Here is an 18,096-nt window from a genome sequence, read left to right as displayed (position 1 = left end):
CCTGCCAACCATGCAATCTCCCATCGTGTAGTCGGCTACCCTTCTGAAAATGTGCTTCAGCGCCCTGCAATAGGGTATGCAGAAATATATATATTGTACAATACATTACTGTGTTAAAATGCCCCTTTTTGCATGGTCCTATTTTGTGGCTGAATTTTACTGCTGGTGTTTAGACTCTGCACACTGGGGCATTGCTGTTCAGTTCCCAGTGTATTTGATCTGAACCCTCTGAATCTGAATTAGAAATACATCTATGGCATGGAAAGCTAAAGGTCACCTATGCACTGCAGCACTTATTGTACCATCCATTAATGTCGCAAGGGAAACATGACATCAGCCTGGGTGCTGATGATTAAACCTGCAGCCAGACCAGTCACCATAACCCCTTCCACAGGGGAAAAAAATTGCTTTTAGTTATTAAAAAGTCACTCCTTTGTATGCCTTGTAGCCCACAAGGTAGGGCTCATGGTATGTCAAAATGGGACATGTAAAAATGTAATATTATCATAGCTCTGTGGTGACTAGCCACTCAAAGCTATTTTCACTGTGGAAAAGTCTGACTGTACTATGAGAAAACTAAACTACAGATTAATTCTTCCATCTCGGTTTTGGGGGTCAGCCATAAAAATGATTCAACTACTAATTTTACCATCTGTTAAAAATCCAATCTAATGGTAAAGTTGGATTTTTTATAACTATTTAGGAAAAGTAACTTTTAGAAAGTTCCCTTTTACCTTCCTGAAGCTCCTGGAGGCTAATTTGCATTAGCCTGATAGCAGCTGCCTAGCCACTGCTTGACCTTCATGAGTGGTTAAAACTGCCTGTGTTTTTGAAGTCTAATTATTTCCCTTGCAGGACGACCTTAATTGTTAAAAATGCATATCTCTGGTTCCCATTTTTGGATTTTTTTTGTTTTGGTGTCTCTTTATTTATGACATTTTACACTATGTTTATAAATTGGAGTTTTATTATGCTGTGTTTTTTTACCTTTTAACTGCTTTAGTGCTTGTTTTAGATATTTTCTGTAAGTTAAGAATGGCTGCTCTGTGCAATAGCTACCAGGTGTTGTGCTCAGTTTTAAAATATTTAAACATTGTGGCAGACCTAACAAGTTGGTGACTTTTATACTAGTGGAGAGCTACCATCCACGCCATTAAAATTCAATTAGTTACATGTACAAAACTACAAATATGTAAGCAGTTAATGATTCTGGGGTCGCTTCTAGAATAGAGCTATGGAGATTTTCATGGTCGTGTCCTTGCATGTCACCCAGCTCTGAACGCAGCCCCCTTCCTTGCCTGTAGACCAGCTGACAAAATGGCCAGTACGGTCCTAGCTTTCTCTGTGTGCTCCAGTAGTAATATGTTTTTGGGTGGTATTATTTCCTTAGGTGATACCTCTTTCCTGACTGTTTTCAATTCAAACTTTTACACAGTGTAGGTGGATCACTGCCTACACTATATAGAAATACATTTGGATAATTTACGCCAAAAAAAGATGTCTCTAGATGTCCCTAGAGCTACATGGGTAAGTTAAAAAACATTGGAAATAAAATATCGTTTATCACTAATATTGTCCAAAAACATGCACAAACATTGTTTTAAGACACATATCTATAGCTTAAAATGGTACATCATAAATAGTTTAGTATATAACATTAATATATTGTAAATTACCTACATTCCACTAATACTTTACACTGTATAAGTAAATAAATACCTATGTAACTATATATGTCATATGTGCGTATGTGTGGATATGTGTGTTTATAAATATTTATGTAAGGTATAAAACAATTATTAAAAATATATGTTTTACATTATATTTCACATTACATTACATTAAATGCACTTGTTAAATATTTTCAATGTATTTGTTAAATATGTTTAATTTACTCATATATATATATATATATATATGTATGTGTGTTTATATATATTTATATTTATATATATATATATATATATCTATACTTGTCTAATATATATATATATATATATGTAAAACTTGAAAAATATAAAAAATTCAATTACAAAATATTAAACGACCAAATAACAAAAAAACAAACAAAAAAAAAACACAATTATACAAAACATCACATAAATTAAAAAAAAAAAGAAAATGCAAACAAATAATATAAAACTAAAAAAGATAAATATAAAAACTATATGTAACCAATAATAGGAAAAGTACTGGAGTCTTGGAAAATTAGATATACCATTCCCACTTCAGTTTATGCAACAGTAGGGAAAGTGTTGGACTTCTGAGACGTTACATTTATTTTTCACACCAAACAGCACAGCAGTAGGGAAAGTGTTGGACTTTGGATTAGATGTACTATTTTTACTCCAGTTAGAGCAATAGTAGGAAAAGTGACTTCAGAGGAGTTAATTTACTATTCCTACTTGAAACAGCACACCAGTAAGGAAAATGATGGGCTTCAGAGGGGTTAAATTTACTATTCCCGCTTCAGTGTGGACAGAACTTCGTGAAACTTGGTAGATCAACACCTAATAGACTGCCAAGTTTTGTGAAAATCCGTCCACCATGTTATAGGTAAATCAAATGCTTTTTCAATGGAAGGAAAATGTCACTTACCTAGTGTACATCTGTTCGTGGCATTAGTCGCTGCAGATTCACATGCTGTGCATAGTCCGCCGTCTGGTGTTGGGTCGGAGTGTTACAAGTTGTTTTTCTTCGAAGAAGTCTTTTCGAGTCAAGAGACTGAGGGACTCCTCCCACTTCGGTTCCATTGCGCATGGGCGTCGACTCCATCTTAGATTGTTTTCCCCGCAGAGGGTGAGGTAGGAGTTGTGTATGCTAATAATAGTGCCCATGCAATGGAATAAATACGTATGTACAAAATGAAGGTTTAATGTAATATATTTACAAATGTACAAAAGTTCAAGATCTACTTCTAAACGGCTACAGGCTCCCGGGGAGGAGGGTGGGCGCATGTGAATCTGCAGCGACTAATGCCACGAACAGATGTACACTGGGTAAGTGACATTTTCAGTTCGATGGCATCTGTCGCTGTAGATACACATGTTTTGCATAGACTAGTAAGCAGTTATCTCCCCAAAGCGGTGGCTCAGCCTGTAGGAGTGGAAGTAGTTTGAAATAAAGTTCTTAGTACTGCTTGACCTACTGTGGCCTGTTGTGCAGATAACACGTCTACACAGTAGTGCTTGGTAAATGTATGAGGCGTAGACCATGTGGCTGCCTTACATATTTCGGTCATTGGAATGTTTCCTAGGAAGGCCCTGGTAGCGCCTTTCTTTCTGGTTGAGTGTGCCTTTGGTGTAATAGGCAGCTCTCTCTTTGCTTTAAGATAGCAGGTTTAGATGCACCTAACTATCCATCTGGCGATACCTTGTTTTGAAATTGGATTTCCTGTATGAGGTTTTTGGAAGGCAATAAATAGTTGTTTTGTCTTCCTAATGTCTTTTGTCCTGTCAATGTAGTACATTAGTGCTCTTTTGATGTCTAATGTATGTAGTGCTCTTTCAGCTATTGAATCTGGCTGTGGGAAGAACACTGGTAATTCCACTGTTTGGTTTAAGTGGAACGGTGAGATAACCTTTGGTAAGAATTTTGGATTTGTTCTTAGAACTACCTTATTTTTGTGTATTTGAATAAATGGTTCTTGTATGGTAAACGCCTGTATTTCACTTACTCTTCTTAGAGATGTGATGGCAATGAGAAATGCAACTTTCCACGTTAAGTATTGCATTTAACAAGAATGCATGGGTTCGAAAGGTGGGCCCATGAGCCTTGTCAAGACAATGTTGAGGTTCCATGAAGGAACAGGTGGTGTCCTTGGTGGTATAATTCTCTTTAGGCCCTCCATAAACGCTTTAATGACAGGTATTCTAAATAGGGAAGTTGAATGAGTAATCTGCATGTAAGCAGATATTGCTGCGAGATGTATTTTTATGGAAGAGAAAGCTAGATTTGATTTTTGTAAATGTAGTAAATATCCTACTACATCTTTTGGAGATGCATGCAATGGTTGGACTTGATTATTATGGCAGTAACAAACAAATCTTTTCCATTTACTTGCATAGCAGTGTCTAGTGGATGGTCTTCTAGCTTGTTTTATGACCTCCATACACTCTTGTGTAAGGTTTAAGTGTCCAAATTCTAGGATTTCAGGAGCCAAATTGCTAGATTCAGCGATGCTGGGTTTGGATGCCTGATCTGTTGTTTGTGTTGTGTTAACAGATCTGGCCTGTTGGGTAGTTTGACATGAGGTACTACTGACAGGTCTAGTAGTGTGGTATACCAAGGTTTTCTTGCCCATGTTGGTGCTATTAGTATGAGTTTGAGTTTGTTTTGACTCAATCTGTTTACTAGATATGGAAGGAGAGGGAGAGGGGGAAAAGCGTACGCAAATATCCCTGACCAATTCATCCATAGAGTATTCAATTCGGTGGTTGATGTTGAGGCGTCGCACATCCGATATTGGTAAGTCTAAGTGGAGGGTGCCAGCCTGGTAGGTAAACCCAACCACCACGGGTTTCAAAGTGCACAAAAACACAGGTGGTCCTGTAAAAGAGCCACCTATGTCCTGCGCTGTACTAGACAAAATGTAAAGAAAGAAGGCGACCAGGGCACTCCAAACTCATGGAACCGAGATACGTAGAATAACAGCAAGATTTATTGGTAAAACTCCATGATGATACTTTCCATATCTTATGATCAATACATGAAAAGTTCAGTAACAGCCTGTTCATACAGGAATAATCATGTCCATATGTAGTGACCAATACATGCAAATTCGGTAACAGCCAACACGTGTTTCGTCCTCAAAGGACTTCTTCAAGGCTCATGAACTGAATTGTAATTAGGAATCACAATGTTTCCGTTGGAGTTCCAAGTGAAAGTTCAGGGAGACCGAGGGGTTCTCCGTAATAGTCACAAAGTCCCTTGATGATCCAGAGACGAGTATTATAATACGCGAGTAGTAAGTAGTAAAAATCGAGTGTGTCCGTAATAGGAAGAACACTCTGATTGTAGTCTTGGTGAGAGCAATCAGTGTTTCCCCAGAATCCGGGAAACTAACACACCAGTGTGTGTGCACGAGAAAAAAGCAGCGCGTGCTAACGCTACCGTATCATGTCCGACAGCCTATAGAGCATTGCCTTGAGATTGCCGGTGTGGGTACCTGGATGCGAAGTTTTGGCATTTTGCGTTTTCTTTTGTTGCAAATAGATCTATTTGAGGTGTTCCCCAAATTTGGAAGTAAGTGTTCAGGATCTGGGGGTGAATTTCCCATTCGTGGACCTGTTGGTGATCCCGAGAGAGATTGTCTGCTAGCTGGTTCTGGATCCCTGGAATAAACTGTGCTATTAGGCGAATGTGGTTGTGAATTGCCCAATGCCATATTTTTTGTGTTAGGAGACACAACTGTGTCGAGTGTGTTCCCCCTTGTTTGTTTAAATAATACATTGTCGTCATTTTGTCTGTTTTGACAAGAATGTATTTGTGGGTTACGGAATGCTTTCAACGCTAGAAATACTGCTAACAATTCTAGGTGATTTATATGAAACTTTCTTTGATGTACGTCCCATTGTCCTTGGGTGCTGTGTTGATTGAGGTGTGCTCCCCACCCTGTCATGGAAGCATCTGTTGTTATCACGTATTGTGGCACTGGGTCTTGGAAAGGCCGCCCTTTGTTTAAATTTGTACTGTTCCACCATAGAAGCGAGATGTATGTTTGGCGGTCTATCAACACCAGATCTAGAAGTTGACCCTGTGCATGTGACCATTGTGATGCTAGGCACTGTTGTAAGGGCCGCATGTGCAATCTTGCGTTTGGGAAAATGGCTATGCATGAGGACATCATGCCTAGGAGTTTTAATACCATCTTTGCGTGTATCTTTTGTGTTGGATACATAGCTTGTATCACCTTGTGAAAATTTTGAACCCTTTGTGGACTTGGAGTGGCTATCCCTTTTGTTGTGTTGATTGTCGCTCCTAAGTATTGCTGTGTTTGAGACGGCAAAAGGTGTGACTTTGCATAGTTGATGGAGAAACCCAGTTTGTAAAGGGTTTGTATAACATAATCTGTGTGGTGTGAACACTTTGTTAGCGAGTTGGTTTTGATTAACCAATCGTCTAGGTACGGGAACACGTGTATTTGCTGCCTCCTGATATGTGCAGCTACTACTGCTAGACATTTTGTAAAGACTCTTGGTGCTGTCGTTATTCCGAATGGCAACACTTTGAATTGGTAATGTATTCCTTTGAATACGAACCTTAGGTATTTCCTGTGCGAGGGATGTATCGGTATATGGAAATACGCGTCTTTTAGATCTAACGTTGTCATGTAGTCTTGCTGTTTCAGTAGTGGTATTACGTCTTGTAACGTGACCATGTGAAAGGGGTCTGATTTGATGTAGGTGTTTAGTGTTCTGAGATCTAATATTGGTCTCAGACTTTTGTCCTTTTTCGGTTTTAGAAAGTACAGTGAGTAAACTCCTGTGTTCTTCTGTGTTTTTGGTACTAATTCTATTGCGTCTTTTTGCAGTAGTGCTTGAACTTCTAGTCCTAGAAGGTCTATATGCTGTTTTGACATATTGTGTATTTTCGATGGGACGTTTGGAGGGAGTTGGAGAAATTCTATGCAATAACCATGTTGGATAATTGCTAAGACCCAAGTGTCTGTTGTTATTTCCTCCCATGATCTGTGGAACTGGCTTAGTCTTCCCCCCACTGGTGTTGTGTGAAGGGATTGTGTGACCTGTGAGTCACTGTTTATTTTGAGGGGTTTTGGGACCTTGAAACTTTCCCCGGTTTCTTGGGAATTGGCCCCCTCTGTATTGGCCTCGAAAGCCACCCCTTTGATATTGTCCCTGGTAGGTAGGTGGTCTTGTTTGTGAGGTGCTGGCTTCTGTGGCTTGACATCGAAACCCTCCTCTGAAAGTTGTTTTGCAAAATGTGCCAAATGTGCCTCTGCCCTGCGGGGAATAGAGTGCGCCCATGGCTTTGGCTGTGTCAGTGTCCTTCTTTAATTTTTCAATTGCAGTGTCCACTTCTGGGCCAAACAATTGCTGTTCATTGAACGGCATATTGAACACTGCCTGTTGTATCTCAGGTTTGAAGCCAGATGTGCGCAGCCATGCGTGCCTCCTTATTGTCACAGCAGTATTTATTGTTCTTGCAGCTGTATCTGCTGCATCCATAGAAGAACGTATTTGGTTGTTGGAGATATTTTGCCCCTCTTCAACCACTTGTTTCGCTCGTTTCTGGAATTCTTTGGGGAGGTGCTCGATGAGATGCTGCATCTCGTCCCAATGGGCCCTGTCGTATCGTGCTAGGAGTGCTTGCGAGTTGGCGATGCGCCACTGATTTGCAGCTTGTGCTGCAACCCTTTTCCCAGCTGCATCAAACTTGCGGCTCTCCTTGTCCGGAGGTGGTGCGTCGCCTGATGTATGCGAGTTGGCTCTTTTACGAGCTGCTCCTACGACTACTGAATCTGGTGTCAGTTGTGATGTAATAAAAGCAGGGTCTGTGGGCGGTGCCTTGTATTTTTTCTCCACCCTTGGAGTTATTGCTCTGCTTTTAACAGGCTCCTTGAAAATCTGTTTAGCGTGCCTTAGCATTCCCGGGAGCATGGGAAGGCTTTGATAATGGCTGTGGGTGGAGGACAGGGTGTTAAAGAGGAAGTCATCCTCAATAGGCTCCGAATGTAGAGATACATTATGAAATTCGGCTGCCCTAGCTACCACCTGTGCATATGCTGTACTGTCCTCAGGTGGTGAGGGTTTAGTTGGGTACGACTCTGGACTATTGTCCGATACTGGAGCATCATAGAGGTCCCATACTTCCTGATCATCCTGGCTCATGGTGGTATGAGCTGGTGATTGTGGTGGAGTCTGTGCCGGTGATACATGAGTTGACTGTGGTGGAGAGGGTGGTGGAGTTACCCTCTTTACCACCTTTGCTTGTGGTGGCTTGTCTTGTTGTTGGAAGTCAAGTTTCCTTTTCCTTCTGATTGGGGGAAGAGTGCTGATTTTCCCTGTACCCCTTTGGATAAAGATCCGCTTTTGCGTGTGATCTACCTCTGTAGTTTGTAATTCCTCCTCAAATCGGTGTCTTTTTAGTTGGGAGGACAGTGATTGTTCCTCTGAGTAGGAACTGGTTTTTGGTTCGATTGCCGGGTGTTTTGGCACCGAAACCGTGTCTTTAGTTGTTGTCGGCTCCGACGAGATCTTTCTCTTTTTCGGTGTCTTGGCCTCTCGGTGCGACCATCTTCGGTGCCGCTATCTCTGTGCCGAGCAGCTTCGGTGCCGCTGTCTCTGTGTCGAGTAGCTTTGGTGCCACTATCTCGGTGTCGAGCCTTTTCTGCAGCACTCTCTCGGTCCCGAGAGTGTTGCGTGCCTGTGTCTCGACCTGAGTCGGACGACTTCGGCACCAGCTCGCCCTTTTTCGGTGCCGATGGACAGTCACCTACTTTATGGGTTATGCCATGGCCTGTTGGCAGTGGCGTCCCCTGGGCTTTGTCTGTTTTTTCTTGTTATCTTTCTTTCGACGTCTTACTCACGGTTGGTTGCTCGTCGACGTCGAATTCTTCGGAATCCGATTCGCGGATGGAGAAAGTTTCTTCTTCTTCCTCCTCCTCGAACCCTTGTTGTCCTGTCGGCGTGGAAGCCATCTGCAACCTCCTGGCTCTTCGGTCCCTGAGCGTTTTTCTCGACCGAAACGCGCGACAGGCCTCACACGACTCTTCCTTGTGCTCGGGGGACAGGCACAAGTTACAGACCAAATGTTGGTCTGTATAAGGATATTTACTGTGGCATTTAGGACAGAATCGGAACGGGGTCCGTTCCATCAGTCTCGATGTTGCACGCGGTCGGGCCGACCAGGCCCCGACGGGGGATCGAAAATACCCCAAAGGGTTACCGGAGCTCTTTAAGGCTCGGTGTCGATTTGCCCTAACTATTCCGATACCGAACAAAACAATACCGACGAATTTTCCGTTGATTCTGACTAACTTTCCGACCCGAAACACGGAGCGAAAAGGAACACGTCCGAACCCGATGGCGGAAAAAAAACAATCTAAGATGGAGTCGACATCCATGCGCAATGGAACCGAAGTGGGAGGAGTCCCTCGGTCTCGTGACTCGAAAAGACTTCTTCGAAGAAAAACAACTTGTAACACTCCGACCCAACACCAGATGGCGGACTATGCACAGCATGTGTATCTGCAGCTACACATGCTACCGAACATATAGTATCAAACATAACTCAAGGCACTAGTAACTCAAAAGAGGACAGACACACCTACCATGGCAAAGATGCTGGTGAAGATTATTTGTGACGTCAGTCAGTAAATAAAACTTTATTCGCTACTCTCCCGTAGCATAAAAGTATAAAAAAAATACACACACATAAAAAATACTGAAGCAATTCAGATTGCTTTAAAAATATGTAATCATAGGTATCCCATGTACTTTAATTACCATTACCACATTTTAAAAATATCCATTTGATAAAATCCCCCTCCCAAAAGTGCTTTAACATTTCTTATGATCTGCGCTAAAAATAATGTCCATTTCCTGAATAGTATACAAAAAAAAGTAAACTGTATTTGTGACGTGTTTTTACCCGGTTCATGAGCGTATGCAAAATGGGGCAGACGGGTTATATGTTCCTAGCGAATAACCACTTTTTTCCATCTGCTCCAGTGCTCTCATGCTAATTTGGCAACCTCATAATAAGAGAACACAGGGGAACACAGCATGAAATAGCTTTTAGAGCTCAGGAGTATTGCCACATCTTAAAGGGGTCGTCAGGTGAATGGTGTCACAATAGTTTGAAAACCCAAACACACATCATCAGACAAAGCCACATTCTGAAATGCCTATTGTTAGTGATTGTTAATGATGAGAGACTGGTAAATCCTAATTTCAGTCAAGATTACTTACGGATGTTTTACACATGACCTACAACTTTCCAGCTACTGACCTTCAACATCTGATCCAGGTAGAAGTCAATGAGGTCCTCTGGTTCACTTTCTGGTTTCTCCTGATGTTCCTTGATCTCTTTCTTTACGTAGATGTTTATTCTCTCTACATGCGCATTCAGTGTCTTGGTGGGTCCTAAGAAATTCCGCGCCAGCCAAGGAAAAGCATTATGCACCTGCAGCAAAGAACAAGGACGCATCTTTATAAATGGTCATTATCTTAATCTGCTCTGTTACTGCATGAAAGTGTACATTATGAGTAGCACAGACTCAGGTCGGACTTGTTTCTTGGAGGAGAGGGAACTCTGCCGCAACAATGTATTCTCCTATGGTGAGGGGGGCTGAGCAAATTACAAAATCCTTTACCAGCCAGGTTTTTCGTGGCTGTGACAGGCACTGAAAAACGCTGAACCTCCTACCACAGTGGAGACAGAGAAGTGTCCACAGTTGTCAATCTACAGGTCATCTGCATTTGAATTGGGCAGGTGGACCATAATCTTGGAGGGAAGAGAACTCCATTGTTGTTGAAATAAATTGACCTCTCCGTTCACTCCAATAAGCACAGAAGTGGCCTAATTCACAAAAGATCTGCAGTATGTAAGCACCTACGAAAGTTAGCTTCCTTACCTGACTCCAGACCGAGCCCAGGAAATAAGTGATGTATCCTGCATCTTCGATCAGCTGATGGAATGAGCTATCGTTGATGTCAAAACGATGTCCAAACACCACAGAAGAGATCACGTTGGAAACATAACACTCGATGAGAGAAAACGGATTCGTGGGAGTCCCTTGGAACAGAGAAGACAAAATCATGTGTTCATGCAACTCCAGTGTCTATGATCACAAATGATCAAAACCAACAAGGTACAAGGTACAAAATGTCAGTGCCTATACTAAAAGTGGTCTTGGATGCCATTGTGGAAAACCCAAAAGTAAACTTGTTCAAACTGATAGCCTATTGACAGTCAGGGGCTTCATCCAATCAAATTAATTTTAACCCAAAGTTACTGATAGGGCCTGATACCCAACCTGCACTTTTGAGTAAGTTTACCACTTTTCACAAACTACAATTCTGTAGTAACTTACACTTTTGTAGTAAGTACAGCCTTATGTATGGTAAATCGCTAGTACAGCAACACTCTCCCATCGGAAATACTCATTGATAAAGCCAATAGCTCTTGCGTTGTTTCCAGCCTTTTTTAAATGCTTTTTTGTCATTGTTTTTGCAATTTTTTATTGTTTGGGAAGCTGCTGGGCGTTCATCAATCTAAAAACAATAAAGGCAAAAATGTTTTGTTCTCGAAAAAGCACACATTACCATTGTACTCCCGATACTGAAGGACGTGCTTCTTGTGAAATCAGCGTGCCATAACTCACACAGAAGTCAACCAATAGCTGCAATGTGCTCCTGCGTTGCTCCCTGATGCATGCTCGAGTGGGTGGGAGAAAAATGTGAATGACACAACCACAGACAAATGAATGAAGTGTGGCTGAAAACCCCTATAAGTAGCTAAATCAGACGCATAATTTGAATAAGATCAAAAGGTCTTAGCTAACACAGATCCATAGCTCCGCCACTAGCTGCTAAACTCTTGCCTTGAAAAAAGAACAAAAGGAAAGGAAAGGAAAGGGAAAGGAAAGGAAAGAAAGGAGAGGAAAGGAAAGGAAAGGAAAAGGAAGAAAAAAGAAGGAAACAAAGAAAGAACGAAAGAAGGTTGAAAAACAAAGGAAAGTAGGAAATAAGGAAAGAAAGAACAAAAGAAAGAAAGACAAATGAAAGAAACAAAAAAGAAAGAAAAGAAAGGAAGATGGAGAAGGAAAGAAACAAGGAAGGAAGGAAGAAAGAAAGAAATAGAGAAAGAAAGAACAAAAGAAAGAAAGAAAAAAGAAAGAAAGAAAAGAAAGGAAGAGGGAGCAGGAAAGCAACAAGGAAGGAAGGAAGAAGGAAAGAAAGAAAGAAGAAAAGAAAGAAAGAAAGAAAGAAAGAAAGAAAGAAAGAAAGAAAGAAAGAAAGAAAGAAAGAAAAAAAATATTTTTTTAAAGTGCTACAAATCCAATAAATTAAATACGATGAAGGCTTAATTTCTACCAGTGGAAAGTTTATTAAAGAACCGCTGGTGAAATGGAGTCTAGAATAAACATGTTCGGAAGAATGCTTGCTTAAGATTTCACATGTTTAATATTGAGGTTTTTGGTTTGTTTTCTGCATGCATAGTAAAAAGAAGACCACTTAATGCAACAGTTTCATACGGAGGCTGTGAAAATACCAGTAGTCCGATAAACAAAAGACACACCAAAAGGAATTTACAACACATTGGCAGGAGACTGGAACTGATAAAGCATGGAATGTGACCTGTGCTCACATCTGGTATAAAGAGTCTTGCTTTCATCTCGGGGTCTAAACATAAAGGCAACACTAAAGTGATTATTAAATAAAAACAAAAACATAGGAACTAAAGGGAACTACGTTGTGTGTGGACGTGCCCATTGTGAGAGAGTAAAATGCAATCACTCAAAGTGAAGTTAACCAATAGCTGAAGTAGTCTGACCCACAGCCCTACGCTATGTGTGGCAGTGGGTGGAAGCAAAATGTGAATGACACAGCAACAGGCCAATGGATGAAGAGAGGTGGATGAAAGTTCCTTCAAGTAAGAATATTATACACATAAGTTTAGTAAAATCCAAAGGTCTTGGCTAACACCAGATCTAGTAATGAAGGTACTGACTTAAAATAAAACCGTTTAGGAATAAGTTTACAGTAAATTAAGTTACAAATATAAATAAATATAAATGAATGCTTATAAAAAACCTAAAAATAATACTTATTTATTATTTACCTGTTAAATAATTTATGAAGCTATTTTGAATTTAAAAAATAATGAACAAATAAATTTTATTAAAAAAATTAAACTAATTTTAATGAGTTCCATACGTAACTTTTAATAATTATTAATGCTCATTAACAATATTTTTCCTGTAGTTGGGAATTTATTTTCGAATTTAAACTTCAGAAAAAATAGGTTAATTGAATATATGTAAAGGAATATATTCGAATTTAATGTAATAGTGCTATATCAGTTATTATTTCGTTCTGCATTTAAAATATTTCTATAAAATTAGTTTACAATGATATTTAACTCACAAATATTTAAAATCTTTAGTTAAATATTTTCTCAATTTTCTCAATACTTTACCATAGGGAGACACCATAGTCAGGGAACTCATTTCCGCATGGTAAGTTATAGGGAAAAATAAAAAAGTTTATTTAACTTTAAAAAAAAAAAAAAAAAAACCCAGAACATTACCAACTTGAAAGTCTCTGATTCAGCCTCGTCCAACCATGCAGGCTACATCATTATTCCCCTGCTTGTGTTGTTGGCTCATGGGGTGGTCACATGGTGCAGTGGGACAATGCAGGGATGGTTTCCTGGAGTGGTCTCCTGAACAAGAGGGCTGCCAGGGCTTGCTGAGTAGAGCAGTGTGAAATGTTGTGATACATTGTGAGAAAATGTGGGTGACCCATTCCATATAAGAGCCTTGTTCTATGCATGTTCGAAATAACTTGCTTATCCTTCTCATTAATCTATCGATCTACTTGTTGGCTTGAGGCCAGCTGAGTGTAATCTTCATACACCCACTTCCAAGGGATCTGAGGAGATCCTGAAATTCTATAACAGAAGCCCATTGTCTGCCTTCATTTCAGGGTTTCTGGCATTCTTTTCTGTGATTACCGGTGTAGGCCATTCTGCCCACTGGTCATCTAGAACATATATATTCTACTACTGTATCCAAGGGGGGAAACCAGACTTTTTCTTTCAACCTGGCTTAGGTTTTGGCTAGCCCCTGGTGGCCTGGTGTGTAAACTGGGCAAGGTGGGCCCACAGTGATTGCAGGTTGATGTTGTTTGTTTATACATTATGATTTATTGGTGGATTCTCAAAAAGTCTTGAAGGATTTTTTACTGGTATGGTCCATACCTGAAAGAAACAATTTTCAAGAGCTTGATAGGGTAGCTTCTCCCACCTTTAGGAGACAGGAATCACCCACTGTCTTTCATCCATGTGAGCCCATGTAAAGTGTGTCTGCAGGCCTGCCATTGAAGCCTGCATGAAAAGGTGCATGCACCCTTTCACTTCAGGTCACTGCACCAGGTCACTGAAAGTCACCCCTATGGTAGGCCCTCCTTGGTGTGAGGGCACCCCTGGATGAGAAGAGGTGCCCCTACAAATTCCAGCTCCATTTTCCTGGACTTCGTAAGTGAGGGGAAGCCATTTTACCCGTGTACTGGACATAGGTCACTACCTATGTCCAGCTACATAATGGTAACTCCGAACCTGGGCATGTTTTGTATCAAACATGTCGGAATCATACCCCAACACTGTTGCCAGTATTGGTGTATGATTCCATGCACGCTGGGGGCTTCTTAGACAGGCCCCAGCTTTGGTCCTACCAGTTTTCAGAGTTTTCCTGGGCAACCCGCCCTGCTGCCATCTTACAGACAGGTTTTTGCCCTCCTGCTGCTTGACCAGCTCAAGCTCAGGAAGGCAGAACAAAGGATTTCCTTTGGGAGAGGGAGTTAACACCCTCTCCCTTTGGAAATAGGTGTTACATGGCTTGGGAGGGGTAGCCTCCCCAAGCTACTGGTATGCTTTGAAGGGCACATTTCGTGCCCTCAGTGCATAAACTGGTTTGCACTAGCCCAGGGACCCCGGTCTCTGCTCTGGTGTGAAACTGGACAATACAAAGGGGAGTAACCACCCAGGGGTGGTGCCCAGAGCTCCTCCAGGTGGCCACTTGATTCTGCCATCTTGAATCCAAGGCGGGCAGAGTCCTCTGGGAGCATCTAAGTGGCCAGGTCAGGCAGGTGACGTCACAGCCCCCCCTCCTGATACGTGGTCATCTTGCCAGGTGACCAATCCCCTTCCAGGGCTTTTTAGGCTCTCCCTTGTGGGTGGGTCCTCAGATTCGACATGCAAGATTCCAGCAGGACTCCTCTGCTTTGTTTACTTCTTCTTCTGGCCACTGGAACTGCGAGTGGACCCTCCAGGAACCTACAATCCGCATCCACAGCGACGACTCTGCTCGCAACATTGTTTCCCTGGCTCTTCCAGCAACTGCAACATTTTCCCGGCTGTGCATCCTCTGATGGCAATGAGTCTTCAGTCTGCAAAAGAAGCAAGAAGGAATCTCCCTTGGAGTGAAGTAGCCACTCCCCTGCATCTGTAGGCGCCAACTGCAATGAGGAACGGCTGCGTGTCTCCTCTCCTCCAGAGCTGCGTGGATCCTGCATCAGTGAGTGGTAGTCTGAAGTGGGCACCTTGGACCTCTCTACCAGCTATCCAACTTCGGAGACAGTAAGCCCTTGACTCTCCACGCAGGACAGTACCACTGTGCATCGCAATTCTTGCAGCTACCAAGGCTTGTTGGCATCTCCTCCAAGGGATCTTTGGGCTCCATATAGTCCCAGCCCCCAGCACTCTTCTCTGCGATGCACAGCCCTCTGTTAGCATCTCCTGCGATGTGGGATACCTTCCTAGGTGTGCTGCGTGGGCCTCACCTCGACTCCTGTGCTGCCTGCCTGTGGGACGCCTGTGGGGGTTGCCTCATCTTCCTGTGACTCTCATCATGGCTGAGGGTCACCCGGGAATCCCCTCCATGGGTTGAGTCCTCCTGGACCTTGCTGTTCCAGCAGCTCCGCATTTCTTCTCCAGCGACATTTGCCTTTGCCAAGGCTTGTTTGTGGTTTTTCCACACCACTGACAAACTGCATTCCTTCTTCCGGCATGGGACGTTGATTGCATCACTTCAGGTACTCTTCAGCTACTCCAGTGCTGCATTGCTGACTGTCGTCGTCCACCGTCGGCCTGGTTCTGCATCCACCGGTGGGTAGTGGCTCCTGCCACCACCTGACACTCCAACAAGAACTGGACTTGGTCCCTTTCCTTTCCAGGCCTTCCTCCTACCAGGATCCACCTTTGGTTTCTTGGAGTCTTGTCTGGGTCTTGCATTATCCTTTTCTGAAGTCCTTTTGGTGGGTTTGGGGAGAACCAGATACTTATCTCTCTTCTCCTGGTCGCTGGGGGGCAATCTGGTACTTACCTTTTGGGGTTCCGAGTTCCTCCAGCTCCCCTCTACCGATTCCAGTGCCTTGAGTGGGGGCCCAACTTTCGCATACCACTTTCTTAGTATATGGTTTGCCCCCCCCCCCGGGCCTTCAGTACTTACTATTGCTTTCACTGTTTTCTATTGCCTTTTATGCTAATTCCTGACTTCTAATGTGTATATAATAGTGTGTTTACTCACCTGCTAGTGGAGTATTGCCTATATTGTATTTTAGTAATTGTGTTACCATAATAAAGTACCCTTATTTTTGTAACACTGTGTGGTTCTTTCATGTGTGTAAGTGCTGTGTGACTACAGTGGTATTGCATAAGCTTTGCATGTCTCCTAGATAAGTCTTGGCTGCTCATCCACAGCTACCTCTAGAGAGCCTGGCTTCCTAGACACTGACTAAACCTCACTACTAGGGGATACCTGGTCCTGGTATAAGGTGATAACACCATAGGTGCTCACTACACACCAGGCCAGCTTTCTACAGAAGGGAAACCTTTCAACATAAGATTTCCAAAAGGAGTTGTCCCCCACTACCAAGAAGGAGATGATATCCAGAAATGGTCATTGCGTTTGAAAGAGCCTGCACTGGGAAGGATTTCCAAAAAAAAGCACTGGAGCACTCTGTTATGGGAATTGTTCTCAGGACAGTGCAGAGAAAGGCTCCAGACACTGAGTGAAACAGATGCTAAATCCTTCGACTTCATGAAGGATACAATGATTGAGGGCTTTGGATTTACAACTGAGGATACCTCATAAAATTCAGGGGGACTCAAAATTCCCAGAGTCAGTCCTGGGGAGAATTTGTGAAATTGTGCTAGGTGGATGGTTAGAAGGCAAGAAGTACATGATTATGAAGGGCTGTACAATTTGATGTTGAAAGAACACTTTTTGAGTAATTGTGTCCATGACAGGTTGCACCAGTATCTAGTAGATTTGGGACCAGTCTTCCCACAAGAGTTTGGGAGGAAGGCTGATCATTGGGTGAGAACTAGGGTGTCCAAAACTAGAACTGGAGGGGGTAACCAAAAGAAAGTGTCAGAGAAGACCCCCTCAAGTGAAAAACTCTTGAAAACAGCTTGAAATCACTATGCTTCTGTGTGTCAGTGAGAACTTTGTGTGAATTAAGCAAGGCATTCGCTAACCAAAAGTAGGGATGCGACTGATTTGCGAATCACTATTTTTATCAACCGATATTTGTGAGTCGCAAATACAGAATCATTATTTGCGACTTCCAAACCTTATGTTTGAGGCAGTCCCAATCAGTGAATAGTTGGAAAAATGCCCGTTTGCACATGCAATTTTGCACTGATTCCTTTCAGGAGGTAACTGTGTGCAAACAATAGAAACTGGCCCAGAATGCATCAGGGGTTTCCACAATGGCTGCTCTCTATGTGATTGCGAGGATGCGACTACTGGCTGCTCAGCAAAGGAGCAGGAGAAGGAATCAGGAGAGGATCTTTAGAACCAGGCTTACAATTTTCCAACAGAGAAGGAAATCTTTGATAAATGCAGACTAAGTAGTGTAGTGATATTAGACGTGATTGAATTACTGAAATCACGTCTTGAAAGCACTACCCTGCGAGGCACTTCCATCCCCACTCATGTGCAGGTGTTGAGCTCACTGCGCCTTTTGGCTTCTGGCAGCTACCAGGGCATTATTGCTGTTGTTGGTGGGGAATCCCAAAGAACGCTGTTGCATTTTTTTGCAAAGATTCCTAGCCATCATATTACTAAACATAAGCAGGTTCATATATCTACCCAGGAATGCAGAGGAAATGTAAATTACAAAATTAAACTTTTACAGGGTGGCCAAATTACCTAAAGTCTTAGGGTGTGTAAATGGAACCCCAGCCCATATAGAATACCTGTTTCGGAACAGGAAAAATAGACACACCCTCAATATCCTTGTTGTATGTGATGCACATAATGTAATCGCAGACATAGTGGCAAAATACCCAGGGAGCACCCAGGACTCATACATCTTCAGGCACAGTGGAATACACCAACAACTG

General features: G+C 42.3%; 1 protein-coding gene across 2 annotated transcripts in view; it reads right to left on the bottom strand.

The window, feature by feature from the left end:
* Positions 1-18,096, bottom strand: part of LOC138249651 (cytochrome P450 2J4-like) — a 174,832-nt gene that overhangs the window by 89,188 nt on the left and 67,548 nt on the right. For both annotated transcript variants that reach the window (XM_069203605.1, XM_069203606.1), the window contains exons 4-5: positions 10,598-10,758; positions 9,973-10,146 (exon numbers count right to left, since the gene is read on the bottom strand). In XM_069203605.1, the coding sequence (XP_069059706.1) occupies positions 9,973-10,146; positions 10,598-10,758 (335 nt within the window). The remainder of the gene's footprint in view (positions 1-9,972; positions 10,147-10,597; positions 10,759-18,096) is intronic.

Source organism: Pleurodeles waltl, chromosome 8 (genome assembly GCF_031143425.1).
Source record: "Pleurodeles waltl isolate 20211129_DDA chromosome 8, aPleWal1.hap1.20221129, whole genome shotgun sequence".
NCBI lineage: Eukaryota > Metazoa > Chordata > Amphibia > Caudata > Salamandridae > Pleurodeles > Pleurodeles waltl.
This window is presented reverse-complemented; position numbering and strand designations above follow the sequence as displayed.